The sequence below is a fragment of the Argentina anserina genome, chromosome 1 (genome assembly GCF_933775445.1).
Source record: "Argentina anserina chromosome 1, drPotAnse1.1, whole genome shotgun sequence".
Lineage (NCBI taxonomy): Eukaryota > Viridiplantae > Streptophyta > Magnoliopsida > Rosales > Rosaceae > Argentina > Argentina anserina.
In genome coordinates, this window is record NC_065872.1 from 6,563,931 (window position 1) to 6,583,228 (window position 19,298).

Consider the following 19,298-nt stretch of genomic DNA (forward strand, 5'->3'; position numbering starts at 1 on the left):
GCCAAGGTTAGCGGTGGTGGTGTTAGTTTTATGGTGCCCATACATGTGGGTGCTCTTAGCTTTTTGGCATGGTCCCAAAAAACGTCGATGGCGGCGGAATCTGCTTCTGCGGAGGCGCCGTCGGAGGAGGAGAGTTCAAGCAGCGAAATCGTGGCCGGGGCAGTGGAGGTGGCGGTGGTTGATGGTGGAAGTCACGTTCCTCCATCTTCTTCTGCTTAGACGATTTTACCAATGTAATAGGCGAGCCTTGTCTTATAGTTCTCGGTTCTTTCTTAGATTCCAAGTTTAGAATTTATAATATTGAGATTGTTAGACTTTATTTTGGTTTATTTTCGCATGATTTAATTAATTTGATAAAACCCTAATATGAGGAGATAATGTTTATGTTGTACTTCTACATTTCATATTAATGAAAAATCGTCACTTATTTTTTATTTTTTTTAATTAAAACCAGGTTCAATTTGAAATTTTGAATAATTTGTTAGTGGAGTTTTTAAATTGGGTTTCTTCAGTCTTAAAATAAAATTAAAAAATCAATTGTTCAAATATAATACACATGTAGACTACATTGCATATACTCATGTAGTATATAGATGCTCTTATCAAGCTCTTATTAATTTTGTCACAGTTGGTAATAAATTTGTGTCAGCTTTAGTTGTGCAACATCACATGACAACTAAATCTAATCTTGGGTAGAGGTAACAAACGAGCTAGGCCGATCCATTTTAAATGGGCTAAAACTGTGTTCGTGTCGTGTTTGGGCCGGCCCATTTATTTATCGTGTCGGGCTCGGGCCGGCTCATTTACTTAAATATTGAGGTCGGTACGGCCTATTTGTATTATATGACATAATTAAAATAAAATATTATTACTTTGAATATTTGTTTTATATAACTATTTAGAATAGTAAAATAAATAAAATATTACAACACATTTCATAATCTTATTTTTAAAACGTTACGTATATCAAAACAATGACGTTTTCTTCACTATTTTGATAATATTTGTGAAATATTGTAGTTAAATAATGAAATAATCAAGAGATTTTAATTTAAAAAGTATAATATTTAAGTATTTAAGCTAAAAACGTGCTTAGGCCGTACCGGGCCCATGAGCCAAAATATCTCAGCCCGGCCCATTATAATAACGGGTCCGGACCTGGTCCAGGCCGGGCTCGGGCTTTTGGGCTCATTTTCCACCTCTATCTTAGGGCATGTTTACTTATTCAGGATGAATATTATTATGAATAGGATGCTAAAGGAATGAGATACGAAATGAATTTAGTACAAAGACTTTGACTTCTATTAAGCTGTTTACTTACCATATGAAATTAGACACATGAATTGAACTAATTCCGATTTGATTAATAAAATAACCCTAATAACTGCAGCTACATATTTTCAATCACTCTCATGGAAAATTGTCATATATATTGATATATATTGTTAAACAACAAAAATAAACATATTTCTCATTTTTTTGGTAAATATTCCATATTTATATCAAGCAAGCAAGTATATAATTAAAATAAAATTACACAACATTCACAAAAATAATTGGAATTAGTAGCATCTTTCACAAATTATACCGAAATTAATTAGCTATACAAATTAATAGAGGGTAGTATCTGTCACACCCCAGAACCATTTCCGAGACCGAAATGCAACAATATTCGCCGTAGTCCCGAATTAATAAGTTACCGATACATCAAACCCGACGTGTCGACAACCTATTAGCCAGAAACTATAAGGCTATGAATAAAATAAAAACAAGCCGACGATAAGATATGAGGAGCAAATGAAATATAGACTTAAATAAACAAAAGCAGAAGGTAGCAATGTAAGACACAAACATCAAATAAAAAACATAGTCTAAGTCTCAATGGCCAACTCGGTCCGACAATAGGGTAAATGACCATGTCGGAAGACGAGGAATACCAGAGTACGCCAATAACGTCAACTCGGAGATCGGAAAGCTGAACATTGTGAAGTAAGATCCTCAGGACTGGAAAGCAACCAAATGATATGAAGGTCAGGGTAATATTTATCTTGGTCAAATGGTCATTTCCTAGTTTGACTAGGAAAGGTCAAGGGTTGACCTTGACATCTCGGTCAAATGCATCGACCAAAATGGGCCAATACTCGGCAAACTAAATAATCACCGATTTACAACACCAACTAATATTAAGTGCACATTAGGGTGTAAATGCATCAATATCAAATCAGTGATTTAATTCATTATCTCTAACACGATTCCAAATTTGATGCATTCTTAATTCTCGAACCGGGTGAGAAACCAAAGTAGATGTTTAATCAAAAACAAACGTCATGTAGCCATATTCTATGGTTAAAATGTGTGAACCAACTTTAGATTTTAACACTAAATCCCCAATTCAATTCATAAATCCAGAAAGGGTTATTAACTAAACCATAGGTAAATGGTAAGATCGTAAACAGTAACTCCATAAGAGTAAGATTGTGACCAAGGGCATAACAGTAAATACCAAACATTACAGGGGAAAAACCGTCAATTCACTCAGCAGTAACCTTCTCTCGGTAAAAACCAGAGTTTTCACCCTATGATCTCTGATCGGTTTCTGGCCAAAATTCGGCATCCACACTCCTCCAACTCAACATGCAATTAATAGAAGGCATCGCAACAACACAACGATCGCAACCACAATAAAATTGAGGAGAAAGGGGTACGTTCAATACCTCAACGATCCTCCAATCGGAGTTGCTGCACCTTCGTGCTCCAACCCTGATCGTTGGCGCTGCTCCAAGGATTTTTCACTCCATAGATAAGTCATTTCCGAGCTTTTCTCATCACCTAGGTTCCAAAATGGGTCTCGTCGGAGCTCGAATGGTTGTGGCGGAGGAAAACAGAGAAAAACAAGGAGGAAAATCCCAAATCAGTTTCAAATTAATGAATCTGAGGACATAATCGAGATGGGTATGAAGTTCAATGACTATGCTTACCGACACAACGACAAGAAAGCTCATTGGAGCTTTGAAATCAATCTTGTCACAAACTTGGTTGAATCCCACATGCATGAAATGGGTTTTGAAGAGGAGAATGAAAGAAAGATTTTGGTGGTGGTCTTGTGGCCATTGGTGACCGGACGGCGGCGATAGGCGGTGGTCAAGGTTCTGCATTTTCTAGGTTTCTCTGTTTTAAACAAAAAGAAGATAGATACTCAGCCCCTAGAAAGAAAAGAGAAAAGGAAAAGAAAAAGAAAATGAGGGAGATGTTTGTGTGTGGGAGAGCCTAGAGTCCTTTTACTTATCAACGGCGGAGATCAAGAGTTGTGATTAAAAAATGTAAAAAATATAATTTCTGAAAATGCGACTTAAGTAATCATAAACTTCGTAAATGCGTAGAAAATTAACCGAGCGTACGGAAAATATTCCGTGGATACCCCCACGCTTGCGACAACGCGTAGTTTAACACAAAAAATTGACATCTTAGGAAAATGTCGGTTAACGTGACAACAATATTGAAAAGAATAAATAAATTTTCAGGGCTCACAGTATCGGAAGAAAAATTGATTCCCAATGTTTTAATCTCAAACCCACCTCTCTCATTGGATTTTCAAATTGGGGTTGTTAAGGATTTAATTCCTAATGAAGAGTTGTAACTCACACCTATTACAATTTCATCATGTGTAAGTAAATCCAGAAATTCTCTAAAACCATAATCATTCCGTCACCTTTCTAATTAATTCTCATTAAGTACATGTGCCTTGATTTCTTTTAATAATCTAGAAATTCATAAATGAATTTGTTTTTTTATATATTCCCATGGATATTCCAGCAGTAGGCAAATTGGTAGACCAATGTTTCTATACTGAAGCCAAAATCATAATAACACAATCTTTGCCAGAAAATTACTGGAAAAAATATACACCATTTGTAATGTGGAGTATGATCCAGTGTGGACACAGTTATTATGAGTATATAAGAATATTCCACAGCAGTAAATAAGAGATGTGATTGTCATTTTTCACGAACACACTACTAAGACTGGTGACAGAAATTTTCGAACCCCATGTACTCTTGATTCTCCATCTTCTTAACCATGTTTGCTATTCCAACTCCCCCTAAGCTGATTGCGCTGACGAAGATCGTCATAGCGAGTATGAAGATGACAATGGAGGCTCTTCCAAGCACTGCAATGATCTTTCTCACTACATGTTGACCGGTGAAGGCAGCAATTGTAGCAACAAAGACAAAATAAGCAGCTGCAGCAGCAGCATAAGTACACATGAAGCAATCAGTACTACGTACATGTTAATTTGTCGAAACACGTTCTTATGAAGTCAAATTGTGGCTGCTAATTATTTACCATATGGGACTGGAAAACGGTTGAGAAGGTAATATTGCACAACTGACATTGATGATGAGAATAGCATAGCAAAGGTTGATGTAGCACTTGCTACCTGCAACAAAAGAATGAAGTTAAATTTATCGGTCTGATTTCAATTTTGTGTTTATTTTCAGGAGCAGCTATGGTTTCATCACTAGATTCAGATATACATACCTGAGGAGGAATTCCAAGTTCAAGAAAAAGGGGTCCCAAGATGAAACCGCCTCCAAGGCCAAGTAGTCCACCAACCATACCAGCTATAATCCCACAGATGCAGTAAAGAAAAAGCTGGTGCAATTTCCAGTTTGTGATTTCCTTTCCTTTTGATGCAATTACCCGAGTGCCTTTCCACAAGCATATTGATTCAAAAACTGTAACTGAGGCTGCAATCGGCACCTATGCAATCACAAAACTACTACCATCAGCTTTACTAGACCATAGCAGATCTTACGTATCGATCTCTCTTCATGCTTATATGCACTGTTTTGTGTATCCATGTGGTGCTTGTGAAAGAAATTGTCCTAGTAAGGTTGTATACTTTACCTGCATGCAGTTCAAGACCCAGAATACGGTGGAACAAGTCTCAGTGTATGTCTGCATAAAGATTCAGATGGACTAATGAGTATACAATAGTAGGCGGTGAATGTCTAGAAAAAGCATGTTACTTGTACAGAACTTACTGAAAATAAAATCAGTTACCTTAACAATCTGAACAATAAGGAATGCCACCCAGACACACACAAGCAATATCAACTCTTTCCACTGAACGTTGCGCGCGATAGATACCTGGATAGGGTTGTTCTCAGATTCAGTACAATACTAACTGAAATGACTATAAGAAATGCATACATTTTCAAGAATTTCTGGACTCACTTCTTCATCTTGCAATGAAATTGGACCACTAGGTAATGGCTTGTAGTCTTCGCCAGAACCATCTGCGCACGACAGAGGAGATTAGATTGTTAAGTTTCATGCATCTTCGTTGAATTAGTGCGTGTCATTGTCAGTCACACGACGGTTATAAACAAAAACTGTCGTCTGAAATGAAATCACACAACGGTTACTAACAGAAACTTTCGTCTGAATTTTCTCTGCATAGCTTTCTTTTTTAGTATGTAAGCTTCACTTGTTTTATGGGATTTGCTTTATTGTAGTAGAACAATGAGCACTCACCACCGGATTTGGACTCTGATTCCAACTGCTTTTCAGCTTCCTGAAAGTTATGTGAAATCCCAAATTGTTCATTAGTAAGTTGTTGATACAAATAGTAAGTTGAAAAATCATTGATCCTTTTTTTTTTCGGAAAAAAATCATTGATTCCTAAGTATATAGTAAGTTGAGAACCTGTACCTTCTTCATCACTGTTTCTTTCTTCCATGTTTGTATGCCTTTCATTAAAGCTTTTCCTGCTGTCCCTGCATGATAGAAATGATTCCAGTTTAACGAATTAAATGTGCCGATGTTATTTTAGTTTCTTCTGTTCATCTTGTGATTAGTTCTTACCTAGGAAAAGAATGATAAGAAGAACCGTGACCATCCAATCAGCAAACATAACGTTGAAAGCAACTCCAATGCTGATTCCTAGCATAAGCATTGGCTGAAAGAGCAAAGCCAGATCATAATCTATAAGGGGCATGTCCAGTGTTGGGTGCCTCAGTCTCAAATTGAAGTACACTGTTGAGCCTGCAGCTCCCATTATCATACCTGCATGAACTTAGTGATTAATAACGACTTAAACAGAAAGACTACTGGGTAAAGTGATTAAAATTGAGTACTAACACTTGGAAATGGCTGTGGAAGACTTAGGATCAAAACCAACGATCAAGGCGAGCATCGGAACAAAAATTCCTCCACCACCAACACCTCCAACACTACCTAATGCAGCACCAAAGAATCCAACTATTGTTCCCACTACAATTTTCCAACCAAACTTCAACTCCTGCTCAGCCAAAGCATATATAATGTCAGAACTCAAATCCAGGCATATACATATCATTATAAGTAGTACATGTAGCACCAAAAAAGAAGATCTAACTCACAGGCCAAACAGGCTGATAGGATGACCCTCCAGTCTGCCAGAGAAGCTTCATCATTCTCAAAAAGACTCCTTGGTTTATATCTTCTTCAACAAACTTTCTCGGCTTCTGATCATCTTTTAGGAGCCTTTCTCCACTCACTACATTACTTACCATAAGAAGGCTAGTGAACACAGCACATGCTACAAGTGCTACTGCTGATACTGTTTTTCTAGTGACCATTGTTCGAGCCATTTGAGTAGTGCGTGAATCTGTTTTAACAAGGAAAGAGGATGAAGAAAAAAATTTGTATATTTCTTTTTCTCTGATTGAATGGTGTTGTAAACTCTCTCCCCTCCCTACTAGAAAGCAGAATGAGGAGGTTTTGCACTCTTTCATTACCTGCCTGTTGTCTACATTTATAATCCTTCTCTCTTTGTATGCAGTGTATTGATTTGGATTGTTCCTTAACAAATGGGGACCAAAAATCTTATTACCTCTGTACGACTCTCGTCAGCCTCAAAATCCTAATACACCAAATAGTATCTCAAACTGGTACTGGAGTAAAGAAGTGAAAAGTTTGGTTTTGCTTGATTCACTTTCCTAGTTGGGTAGCCACTGAGTAAAAGAAACTTCCCAATTATCAGTAAAAAGGTAAACAATTTGGTGTGATTCTAGTTTTTCTATTTCTGTTTAGGTTTTATAAAACATAGAAAAAAGTTCACCATCGGTACCCAAACTATTGTGGCAATGTCAATGTAGTACCCCAACTCTGAGTTGTACCAATGTAGTACCCAAACTTGTAATTCGCTATCAACGAAAGGTCTAAACCTAATTTCCGTTACGGCTCCGTTATCTCGGTCACGTGTCTTGCACGTGACCACAAAAAAAATTCAACAGCGGTACCCAAACTCTTGTGGCAAGGTCAATGTAGTACCCAGACTCTGAGTTGTACTAATGTAGTACCCAAATTCGTTTTTCGCTATCAATGAGGGGTTTGAGACCAATTTACGTCACGGTTTCGTCTTATGGATCAAAATAAAAATGGTATTTACCTAAATAACTCTATGTGGGTTCTAAGGCCATAAATAAGAAACTTGTACAGTAAATATCTAGAATTAAGAAACAACTTACAAATTGGGCAAAACACCAACTCATTCTCATTATGCTCCGGACACCTCACCACCACAGTGTGGCATCGGGGAGCTCCACCTCCTTCATCCCCACCGCCTCCTCCTTGACCACCAACACCATCTTCGAGCTCATCCACCCTGCTTGGAACCCCCGATCCATCGATACGTCATGATCGCATACCTTCACTCTGAGATTCTCGACCGCCGACCGCACCGCTTCACATGCCTCAAATGTCGTAGGTGGAGGGAGAGAAGGTCGTAGGTGGAGGATGTGAGGGAGACTATGTTGTGGCTCAAGGCGGAGCTGCCAAGTTGGGAGAAGTTGTCATCATGATTGAAGAGTTTGGAAGAAACACAACCCGTAATATTGCTTTGCCTCGAAATCTGAGCTCAAAAATACAGTGTGGAAGGAGGGAGAGTGAAGGAGAATGAGAAGAAAAGGAGAAAAGATAAGAAGTTATGACACGTGACCTAGAAAATGGAGTTGTGATAGAAATTGGCTTCAGACCCCTCGTTGATAGAGAAAAACGAGTTTGCATAATATATTGGTACAACTCAAAGTTGAGGTACTACATTGATCTTGCCACAAGAGTTTGGGTACCGATGTTGAAATTTTTTTTGTGGTCACGTGCGGGACACGTGACCGAGATAACGAAGCCGTAATGGAAATTGGGCTCAGACCCTTCGTTGATAGCAAATTACAAGTTTGGGTACTACATTAGTACAACTCAGAGTTGAGGTACTACATTGACCTTATCACAATAGTTTGGGCACTGATGGCGAAATTAGCTCTAAAACATATTACACAAACAACTAACAGATCAAATCTGTACCATCTCTCAAACACGGCCGTTTATTTTGGCATCATGTTATATAAATAGGAGATAATGTGGTACTAGTCAATTCGAATTTGCTAGCTTTCAGTAAAATGTCGTGTAAATTTAATTTAATAATTTCTCGTCCGGATTATTGTCCACATTCCACAATGATGGATTTCCAAATAAAACCACCAACAAAAGGTTCGATCTTTAAATTTCCTAAGATGCAGTTCAATGCAAACATAACATTTTTGTCTGCCATTCAAATCCTGCAGCTTCGCAGAAGCACGTAGTACTTGAAATTAATAATGCAAGAGCTGTAACTTTAGTTAGATGCGCCTCGTGTTTAGGCAGTTGATTGTGATATGGTTATTTGATCTAAGCATGAATGATTTTGATGAGTAATTACATCTACGACTATGAACTTACATGACAAACAATGTAAAAAACATGTTCTAAGTTCGAAACGTTATCGTTATCTTGTCGATATCTAGCATGTTATGTTGTTATTTGAACATAAACGACGTTTCACTGTTATGATTGTTATCTATACTACAACATGCCTAATGATCAACTCCTTCATTTCATCACCTTCCAAGCTACAAAGCGAGGTAAGTTTGTTACTTAGTTGTCATTCTCACTTGTTTCTTGTTATCATTTTGTATCTTACCACAAAACAAAATTATTGAGTTTCCAGGAAGTTTCCAAGAAGCAGCAGCAGCAGCAGCTTGAAATTCTCAGAACAAAAGAGGTACAGGCACTTTGAAGGTGTGGATAATCAAGATTTAAGAGGCTTCATAGGTGCTTGGCAGGCGGTTGTTCTTCTCTGTGCAGCTTCGTAGCTGCTTCACGGTTTTTGGCCACTTCTTCGCCGTTTACAGTCACAATGACGAAACAAACAGCCATATATCACCTTGGTTTAGGGCTTGGCTTCCCGCATTTGCTAGGTTGCTGTCAAATACGGCCGATTGATGTATAAACATAGTTTAGGGCTTGGCTTCCCGCATATATCACCTTGGTTTAGGGCTTGGTTTTGGCCGATTGATGTATAAACATAGTTTAGCAAATACAATCACTCACGTTTACTTGATGCAACTGGGGAGTACATTGCATGCATCAAATGAGCATACCTGTTTATGACATCCGCAGTTGCTACATTAAAGTTACATGAAAATCAGAGGCTACGGTGAAAATATTTGAACCTTATCAATACCAAGCACGAGATACAGAAAAATACTGAATCTTTAAGCAAGGCATATCCAAAAGGTTCATTAGTATTAACTCACAATCTTTCTACATTGGAATCATCCAAACATAAACAAATCACCCAATCGCAACAATATCCAAAAGCAGCCCATCCGAAACATCATTAAGTGAAAGTAACAAAAACCAAAAGACCACGCAGAAAGAAGCTACTGCAAATTGGTACCAAGCAGGTGGAATCTCAGTGAAGCACACCCAGATCAATATTCATACTCCCGAGAAACTGATCTAGCAGATCGCTGATAATCACGCTCGGCGTCACCACTTCTCTCCCTTTCACGTGATTCAACTGGGGCTTTTTCATAATGGTAGTCATCCTCCTCCATTTGATCATCATAGCGATCTGGATACTGTTTGTAGCGATCGTGGTCATGCTCGGCATCCAAGTGATCATCATACTGGCTTCGACGACGCTCATAGTGCTCAGGATCATGGTCAGGGTCTGAGTGCCTATGGCCATGTTCAGAATGTTCAAACCAAGCCTGGTCATCTTCTGGGGCAGCAGGATCATAATTCCGCTCCCTTTCTCCACGTCTGTCCTTCTCATGTTTTGACTCAACACGGTCAAAATCAGAGTCTTTATCACGTGAACGGCCACGGTCATGATCTAGTAATCCAACTTCATAATCTCTCTCCTTCTCACGGGGGCGATCTCGCTCCCGATCTCTATCGCGACCACGATCCCTTCCTCTGTCCCTTCCACGATCCCGATCACGACGACTATCTCTCTCCCTTTCCCTGTCCCTATCCCTGGTTCTATCACGGTCCCTGTGATGCCTATCCTCCCTATGATCACGTTCTCTAGTCTTGTCATGGGAGCGCTCACGGGACTTCTCCCGTTCTCTCTCCTTCTCTTTCCCCCTTTCACGGGATTTTTCTCTGTCCCTAAAATCAAAATTCGGTATTAATCACTTGAAAATGTAATATTGAAATTGTAGTAACTATTAAGTTTCACAGGTCCAAACCAATAATTAAAATACAAACACATAGTAGAATAACTCGACAGTCTAGGGAACCCTTCCATTTGTTTTGTCTCTTTCAATTGTTAAGGATCAAAACCTACCGAAACCTTTCTTAAATTATGCGGATAATAATATAGCAATGCTTACATGTCTACATGACGCTCCTCGCGTACCCTTGGCTCCTCAGACCGGGATGGTCCTCCTGATTGTGCTTGCTCCCTAACCAATAACATTTGATATAGTTAGTGAAGCAATTTGAGAGAGAGAGCAAGCTGAACACATCATGGGCAGTTTAGAACTTTAGATCAACTCCACCTCAACCATAACTTCAGTGTAGACAAGATAATGAAGCACACTGATTTTCAAGATGACTAAAGCTAGCAGAAGTTGGATTTAAACCACTTACCTCCCTGAGTGTTTCTGATTAACTTCTTCACCTCCAACTCTGGTGGTTCCTAGTCCACCACCTAGTCGCCGAGGTCGCCAGTTTGGTACTGTTCTTCCACGTTCGACATCTACAAGCACCCTTCTACCTTCAATCTTTTTTCCATCAGCTTGCTTGTATGCAGCTGTAACATAAAATCAGCTGGCTTAAGCAAACATGAAATAAATAAGGCCAATCCATGATAGCTGGCTTAAGCAAACATGAAATAAATAAGGCCAATCCATGATAGGTTAGTGCATAAATATATTAGAGCGAACCTTTCATGTCACGGGTATGCATATATTCTATGAATGCATAGCCTCGAGGTTTATTTGACTCTTTGTCCGTGACCAACCGAACCTGAAATTACACAAAATTTATATTCAATAAAGCAAACACAGATGATTCAGGTCTTAAGCAAAGAATGCTTAAGAGTAAGAACGTACATAGATAGTTTAGCATAAAAAACTAAGCAACCTACAACTATAACTATAATACTGAATCCTAAATGGCACGGCAGACGGGCACTATGCCTCTTTAGCCGTGCTCACCTTAAATTACAGAGCTTCCCATCGCAAGATGCATCCCACCGGCTAGAGTTGCAGAAATTTTGACATTTGTGGCCATTTTACCATTTGTACAGACTATTATCCCCTTACCAGGGAGATTTGTTTTCAATAAAAGAAATTTTAAATACTATAACAGTACCAGGAATCCTTACTGCTGATGAGGTTTTCTATTTTTTGACAACCTTTATAGCCAAAGTAAACCTTAGCAGGCAGAAAATGCACGTACTAAAAGTTCAGAGGAAGAGATAGTTATAATCCCTACATGTTTACCCAGTGCAGGAAAAGAACACAAGTTGGTGGTCTCCTTTGTTGCTTGTAATAAGCATCACAAGTCTGCACAACTTATAGCACTAAGCTTTGCAATGCAGATTAAGCACCATCTTTTGAATCGAATAAATTATGGGATCAAAGTACCAAATGTGGAATACATTCACCTTCTTACCAGGGAAATATTCTTGAATGTTAGAACTTCGAAATGAAAGCAAAATAGACTCTTGAAACAACCACTTCCAAGGTCATTTAATTAAAGCTACACCAAAGACGCATATTTGGAAGGTAAAGTGGAACAAACCCATACGGAATTACCAGCATACTCACAATGTAATTTTATTAGTTCATTTTTGTTGTTCATCACGAGAACCATTTTTGTAATCAGTAGTCAAGTATAAATGATGTATACTTACCCTTACCAGGGATTCTTCTCGAACGTTAAAACTTAACACTAATTGCTAACGATTACCTAGAAAATCCCATTGTTTCCAACATCTCTAAGCTAAACCATTACAAAGTGAAGTTATTGAAGGTAGAATGAAACAAACCAGCAAGAAATTATCAGCATATTTCCAGAAACACCTGTATTAATACAAACTTGCAGACTCCACATAAAATAGATCTAAATCAGGGAGAACAAACTCAAAATGCATCACAGGCTGAAAAGAGAATTTTGAAAACAAGTGATTGTCCAAGAAATAATGAATATTGAGAGACTGAAAGTATATACAGACATCTTTTTAAGAATATAGTAAATGGAAAATAAATAAATAAATGCTGAGATCACAGCACAGTTTTTTGAATTTTAAATTGGAAATTTGAGATTTGTGAAAAGGAAAGGAAGAGACAAAAGCTCCAAAACAAATGAACCTCTTACCGAACCCCCTAGGGGTTGCTCAAGGAAACACCTACCCTTTTGATTGGACCATACGCGTCAAACTCCCTTTTAAGTTTGCTCTCAGTTGTCTCATAATTCTGCAAGCAATCAGTTAAAATTTAAACGTTAGACTAACTAATATGTATAATAGTAGGAAAAACACCAAAATCATACAACGAACAATACATGCCAATAGAATAGTAATACTGTATGTGTAACAGTAGAAATTAACCAACTCAGCATGCATAAGTACTTACAAGTCTAGCAACAAATAAAGTCTTGTACGGATCTCCAGAAATCATTGGATCGCTATTTGGGTCATCTGCAGAGAGAGAAGAAAAGGTAAGAACGATAATTAAAACCCCAAATCCTACAATTCACAGTATAATGGGGTCATTACATTTCTCTAGCTCCTCCGCGGCCTTTGCTGCACCCTTCTCAAGTCTTAACTGGTGTACTCTAGCCCTTCTTTGTGCCTGAATTTGACAATAGAAAACCAATACATGTTCAGACATATGATTAATATCGATCTCAGAAACAAAACTTCTCATGCATGCAAGAGATTCAAATTAGAAGGCTTACAGGAGTTTCTCCCTTTTCAACAGGTACAGAATACTGGGGATCCCCCGGCTCAGCGAAATTTGCCACATACTGTGCTATCCCTGCGTTAGCCAAAAACAACCAAACAACAGCTCAAACATAATACCAAGACCAGAAACACAACACACCTAAAGTGATTCATAAGAACACAAACCTGTAAGTGGCGGGCACTTTCTCTTCTCAGGAGGAGGCTTAAAGTCCAGCGGCGGACGGGGCTCGAAGAGCTTCAGTAGGTTGGTTGTTAAACCAGTGGGGTGGCTCTGCCCAATCTGCACCGAAAACACGAACACTCACACATCAATAATTCCTTACAAAACAAAATCAGAGCCTCCTCAATAAATCATAATCATACAAAACAAGTAATTCTCAGCTACGCTAAGCATGCTCAAAATCCTATCACCGCCTAAATCTATAAATCGAAGTAGAACAAAAGAAATCGGCTACACAATTAGCTAGGGTTTCGATTGTGGCAATTTCAGCAACAAAAGTAAAACCTAGCTCGTAAAAATTGAAGGCAAAACCCTGAACCTTAGAGAGAGGGAAGGAAGGTAAGAAGTTACGAACCATTTTGAGCTGGAGGACATTAGCGCGGTTCTGGGCCTTGGTCTTGGCCTGAACGGCGGCGTTGTTGCGCATGAAGGCATCGCTGAAGTCTCCCATGGCGGAAGAGATCGAAGCGGAGCTAGGGTTTTAGTGACGGCGTCCGAGTACTGGTACTCAGACGACAAAGGCTGGCATGTACGGGTTGTACGAAATCGGATCTCGGATCGGGTCGGAGCTGAGAGCGGCAGCGAAAATCAGAACAGGGTTTTCGCGGGGGTTATTTATAGGGAGAGATGAGATGAGATGAGATGAGATGAGATGATAGTGAGATTTGGAAGACTAGTGTTTGTCCTAGAAATTAGAATTGTAAGAACTGTGGGCCTTACCCAATGGGTTATATTTAAGTTTTTCGAAATTTTATAATTGAGAGGAAAATAGGATGAAGAACGAACAGCATCGAATCGATGATTTGGATTTGAACGATGTATTCGGCTTCAAATTGATTGTAACAAAAAAAAGTGACCCATTCGGCGTTAGGTCAAAGCGATTGTGCTTGATTCATCATGTTCAATAATATCGAGGTTTGAGGGTTTTTGTAATTTTTGAACCAACATTGCTCAAGTTGAGGTTGTCAACTCATCCAACCCACTAATCGTGTGAGTAATCTTGTGTTTTTCTCTCAAAATTGACATCAATTGTTTTAAGTTTGAATATCGATTACTCAAATTTTTATTGTATAACTTGATCGATAATTGTGATTGACGAATATTATTTGTATTTTGTAGTCATAATTCACTTAAGTCTATATATAAGTCTAGTTTTCGACCAATGATATTATATGTGATATATGTATAATGTCATTAATATGATATAAAATATATAATGTGGTTTATGAAACAAAGAAACTATTCGTCTCCAAACCAAATTGTATTCATACGGATTTAAGTACAAATCCATATTTGTATCAAAGAAACAAGTTCATTTAATCAAACTAACCATCAAGATTTGGGTCATTCCAAGCCATTTAGGCCCCCATATACATGCATATTTCCTAAGCACAAATGGATGGCACTGCCCCGAATCTCACTCCAAATCTTCAAACATCTCACCCTTCCTTTTATCCTAAACCCCAAACTTGAATATCAAATTAGAAACAGTGACCTATATCATGAACTGCTTCCAATTATGTTTCCACGTCGAGCTTACTCAAGCTTTCCTCCAGCTCTTTGGTAGTGACCTGGCTAAGGCTCAGAACTTTGGCTTCGCAGGGGTGCTCATTTCTGAGGAGTCGGTACTGTTACCGAACTCACTACTATCCTGGCTCGCAAGGGCTAACTTCCTGAACTTCTGCATGTCGGCATTGTATGCCTGTGTATCATAGTCGGAGCTTCCACCAACTGCGTTGGGATTGATCATAATGGTCTGCCCTGGTTTTGCCCCCTCGTTTAAGTCCTCCAACGACACGTCTCCTTCCAACGCTCGTACAATCTGTTATATGTACACGAAACATATCTAATTAAGTCATATATCATCGTTTATTTTGAATATATGCATGTTACGTTGTTAGATTGTACACGAACCGATATCACATATATATTTCGGTTCGTGTACGCACCTGGCTCATCTTTGGGCGCCGTTTAGCAGAGTGACGGATACTGGCAGCAGCACAGGCGACCATGCGTGCCATTTCTTGTTTGTCGTAGCTGTTGTCCAAGCGGATGTCCACCAACTCTGTATAGTTGCCATCCTCTAGTGCACGGGTGAGAAGTGGTCGAGCCTGTACGTGTGGTCACATAGAAGAAGTTTAAAGGATTTAGCAAGCTCGAGTAGTCGGATTTAACTAAGATGAGTCAAATTTTTGCTTCCTTCGATGTAACAAACGATTTAGACCGAGAGAATCAATGTACATACCCAGTCCACTAAGCTGTCTTCCATGGCATTCGAAGGATCAACTGGTCGCTTTCCAGTAATGAGTTCCAAAAGCATGACTCCAAATGAGAAGACATCGGACTTCTCTGTCAACTTTCCACTTGATGCATATTCTGGAGCCAAATAACTGCGTTCATTTGCACACACAATCAGGATTATAGTACTAGTAGTACAACAGTGAGTGGCAGAATGACAGCAAGTAAAAACTTGTATATAACATGAGCACGATATAACATCAGATTAAGCACAAATTTGTAATCGCTTACCCGAAAGTGCCCATGACTCTTGTAGAAACATGGGTGTAGTTGTCAGATGAAAGCTTAGCCAACCCAAAATCAGCAACCTGGAAATTGAAGATCAAGTTATTACTTAGGATGGTTACACATGATTAATCGATATTAACGATTGTGTACGTATTAATCAATATATATTATGCTATTTTATATAGGATATGATTGACACAAACTTAATTACCATGGCTTCATAGTTGTTATCCAGGAGAATATTAGCAGATTTGATATCACGATGAATGATCTTGGGATGGCCTGCAATGCATGTCAAATTATACAATATAAGTCGGACATGTTAAGAGTCAAACAAGGAGCTAGTGAGAGGATAGCTTGGAAATTTCTTACAGTCCTCATGAAGGTAAGCAAGCCCTTTAGCAGATCCAGTAGCGATCCGAAGCCTAGTTGCCCAATCCATTGGCGCCGGGAGTCCTTTGCCTGCAATACAAAATTCATAACCATTAGTGGATATTTTTTTCCCTTAAAGTGAATGTAGCAAGGCTTCGTATACACGTTTCGTTTGACTATGTAGGTTATGCTCTCACCGTGCAAGTGATGCTCCATGGTTGAATTGGGAACAAACTCATAGACTAACAATCTATGTTCACCGGAAATGCAATACCCCACCAGTGACACTAGATGCCGGTGATGAACTCGGCTAATGATCTCGACCTCTGCCGCAAATTCCCGTTCTCCTTGGCCGCTACCGATCTTGAGACTCTTCACCGCAACCTCTTTTCCGCTGGGGAGAACGCCCTTATGCACATACCCAAACCCACCTTGACCCAACAAATTGGCTTGTGAGAACCCGTTAGTAGCGTTTGCCAGCTCCTCGTAAGTGAAGGTGTTCTTGTTGAACCCACCGAGTGACATGTTTGGTGAGGGAGGTGGCAACGGAGGTCCATGCAGTCCCGAGAAATTCGTACTCATTTCACTGCTCATTGGCATCGGAGGAGGCGGTGAAGGCCAGGCACCACCACTACCATTACCAGCTGCTTGGTTTAGCCTGACCACATGGTCTCCTTGTGCTGCACTCATGTTCCAATTGTGTTGCTGACTGGTGTAGTAGGCACCAGCACCACCTACATAGATGGAAGCAAATAAGACGTACATTAATTTGGATCTTTATTGTACTTGGTTTTGATTGCTTCAATAGTTACGAGTAAATGTAAGGTCTTATAATTAAATTCAAACATTATGAGTACCACAATGAACAATGTGCTTGCATATATGTCATTCTATCTTACAAAGCAGAATAGGGTTTGCCATACGTACCTTTGGTAGGATCGCCATAATACTGCATATGGTCATTCTTTCTCCTTTTCCTCCTGACGCAAAGCACACAAATGACGGCCATCAGAAGTACAATTACTCCGGAGCCGATCCCCACTCCAATCATCACTCCTTTATCGGAGTTACTGCCAGCACTGTCGGTAGATGGTGTCACTGCATTGTTGGAGGAAGCCGAAGTTTTAGCAGCATGTGGGGGAGGTGGCGCATGGACAGCCGGAACACCTTGAGCATTTGGTTTGAGTGGTGGTGGAGGAGAGGCGGTGCTACCAGGAGTACCAGCTGGAGTGGCTGGCGTGGCAGGAGTGCCCTGATTGGCAGGAGTTGGAGTGGATGGAGTGGCCGGAGATGACTGCCCGTTCTTGGGTGGAGGAGGAGGCGAGGAGTCTTGTTTCGGGGACTGGGACGATTGATCGCTCGGGGGAGGCGGTGAAGGCGAGTCATCTTTCTTCGGTGGAGGAGGAGACGAAGGTGGTGGTGAGGATGGTGGAGGGGAAGCTGGCGGAGGTGATGAGTTTTTCGGGGGAGATGAAGATGGCGACGGTGAATCTTTCGAATTCTTTGGTGATTCCTTCGAAGGTGTGGGTGGTGAAGACGAGGAGTCTGATGGTGGTGATGATGCTGGTGGTGAAGGTGAAGAATCCGGTGATGGAGAATCAGAAGACATATTTAGTCAGAACCTCCGGCCGAGGCCTATTCCAGACTATTTATGTGGCGGCCGGAAACTTCACCTCTCCCGTAACTACTCGTCTTAATGATTGATTCAAGACCCCTGGACATGTTGAAGGAATGGATTAAACCTAGCTACATATGTAATGTCTTATTTATAAATCAACTAAACTGCATTATACATATAGCTACCGATGGAGAAGAGAGGAGAGAACCTAGTTAACCCCATGCATGCATGCATGGTGTTCTTGATTTCCCTATTAAGTTATGAATTACAATCAAACAATATGATTGAATTATTGAATTATTGATGGAAAAAAAATAATAGGTAGGTGTTCAACTACCTGGAGATCAATGAAAGGAGGTAGGAGGCTAGGGTTGTTTTTTTCTCAATGGAAAGAGAGAGAAGAGAGCTGTGTCCTTGCCATTGCCTCCTACAAAGCAGGAACTTTCTTTCACCTCTCTTCTCTCTCCCTCCCTCTCTCTTTCTCTTTCTCGTTTCTCTTTTTCTCTCTCTAAGGCTATCTTTTGTGTGTGCCTCCCCTAACTTAGATTAAGTTGGTTATTTGCTTTTACCATTTCCTGTCCCTTAACCTCGCTGGAGCTCCCATGTAAATTTACCTGGGATGTTACTTGGCTCATGAATTAGAACCAGAAGATATAAGCTTCAAATATAGACATTCTTCCTCGTTGGACGCTCGCTTTTACACTTGTGCGTAACAGCGTCGCAGCTTGAGGAGACAACCTACTATTAAGTAAAAACAGCATGTACATTCAGCTTCACGAATTTGAGACCAAAAACCTTGGTGTCCAAAATTAGCAAGTTACCTAGATATGAATGTTTATTAAACAATATGAAGAAACTGATATTGAAGATTTCGTAATTGTGTATTGATCTCAATAGAATGTTTACAATATATACGGAGGCAGAAGATCAGAAGACTATAATCTCCTTGATTCTAGCTAACTAAGAAAGGAAAGAGGAATATATGATATACACAATATCTGTTACAATGACGTGAAGATAACAAACTCCAACTAATTAGGATAGGATCCCTTAGATGCCTCAATACTCCCCCTCAAGTTAGAGTGTATGTTGATTACACCTAACTTGCTTAACAATCCATGAAACTGCTTTGGCTGCAACGGCTTAGTAAACATGTCTGCAGGTTGCTCCGAAGTTCTAATGTGTGCGGTTTTAATAAGCCCTCTTTGTAATTTCTCACGAACAACATGACAATCAATTTCAATATGTTTTGTTCGTTCATGAAAAACCGGATTTGA

At 39.6% G+C, this 19,298-nt stretch overlaps 4 protein-coding genes across 4 annotated transcripts in view; all 4 read right to left on the reverse strand.

Moving 5' to 3' along the window:
- Positions 1-19,298, reverse strand: part of LOC126797329 (cytochrome P450 90B1) — a 72,876-nt gene that overhangs the window by 34,013 nt on the left and 19,565 nt on the right. The window lies entirely within an intron of this gene.
- On the reverse strand, positions 4,017-6,635 carry LOC126797354 (sulfite exporter TauE/SafE family protein 3-like). The gene is made up of 11 exons (XM_050523998.1): positions 6,405-6,635; positions 6,145-6,304; positions 5,869-6,069; positions 5,716-5,780; positions 5,539-5,578; positions 5,239-5,300; positions 5,065-5,151; positions 4,909-4,959; positions 4,540-4,761; positions 4,345-4,438; positions 4,017-4,240 (listed from the first exon to the last, which is right to left on the reverse strand). The coding sequence occupies exons 1-11, from the start codon at positions 6,633-6,635 to the stop codon at positions 4,017-4,019; spliced, it is 1,437 nt and encodes a 478-aa protein (XP_050379955.1).
- On the reverse strand, positions 9,588-14,144 carry LOC126797318 (U1 small nuclear ribonucleoprotein 70 kDa). Its single transcript, XM_050523966.1, has 10 exons — positions 13,861-14,144; positions 13,451-13,565; positions 13,279-13,358; positions 13,097-13,172; positions 12,954-13,018; positions 12,732-12,794; positions 11,259-11,340; positions 10,963-11,125; positions 10,704-10,775; positions 9,588-10,479 (listed from the first exon to the last, which is right to left on the reverse strand). The coding sequence occupies exons 1-10, from the start codon at positions 13,954-13,956 to the stop codon at positions 9,795-9,797; spliced, it is 1,497 nt and encodes a 498-aa protein (XP_050379923.1). The 5' UTR covers positions 13,957-14,144; the 3' UTR covers positions 9,588-9,794.
- LOC126800694 (proline-rich receptor-like protein kinase PERK4) lies at positions 15,088-18,012 on the reverse strand. The gene is made up of 8 exons (XM_050528100.1): positions 17,331-18,012; positions 16,601-17,137; positions 16,404-16,493; positions 16,243-16,313; positions 16,035-16,111; positions 15,751-15,895; positions 15,455-15,616; positions 15,088-15,327 (listed from the first exon to the last, which is right to left on the reverse strand). The coding sequence occupies exons 1-8, from the start codon at positions 18,010-18,012 to the stop codon at positions 15,088-15,090; spliced, it is 2,004 nt and encodes a 667-aa protein (XP_050384057.1).

Excerpts from the sequence above, each read along its gene's own strand:
- LOC126797354 (XM_050523998.1), bottom strand. The coding sequence starts at position 6,635 with ATGGCTCGAACAATGGTCACTAGAAAAACAGTATCAGCAGTAGCACTT. Across the intron at positions 4,762-4,908 it reads GGGTCTTGAACTGCATGCAG|GTGCCGATTGCAGCCTCAGT; the intron begins GTAAAGTATACA and ends GTGATTGCATAG. Across the intron at positions 4,241-4,344 it reads CCGTTTTCCAGTCCCATATG|CTGCTTATTTTGTCTTTGTT; the intron begins GTAAATAATTAG and ends CTGCTGCTGCAG.
- LOC126797318 (XM_050523966.1), bottom strand. The coding sequence starts at position 13,956 with ATGGGAGACTTCAGCGATGCCTTCATGCGCAACAACGCCGCCGTTCAG. Across the intron at positions 13,359-13,450 it reads AAAGTGCCCGCCACTTACAG|GGATAGCACAGTATGTGGCA; the intron begins GTTTGTGTTCTT and ends TGGCTAACGCAG. Across the intron at positions 10,480-10,703 it reads GAGGAGCGTCATGTAGACAT|GGACAGAGAAAAATCCCGTG; the intron begins GTAAGCATTGCT and ends TTTTGATTTTAG.
- LOC126800694 (XM_050528100.1), bottom strand. The coding sequence starts at position 18,012 with ATGTCTTCTGATTCTCCATCACCGGATTCTTCACCTTCACCACCAGCA. Across the intron at positions 16,494-16,600 it reads CATGGAGCATCACTTGCACG|GCAAAGGACTCCCGGCGCCA; the intron begins GTGAGAGCATAA and ends TTTGTATTGCAG. Across the intron at positions 15,328-15,454 it reads GGCGCCCAAAGATGAGCCAG|ATTGTACGAGCGTTGGAAGG; the intron begins GTGCGTACACGA and ends TACATATAACAG.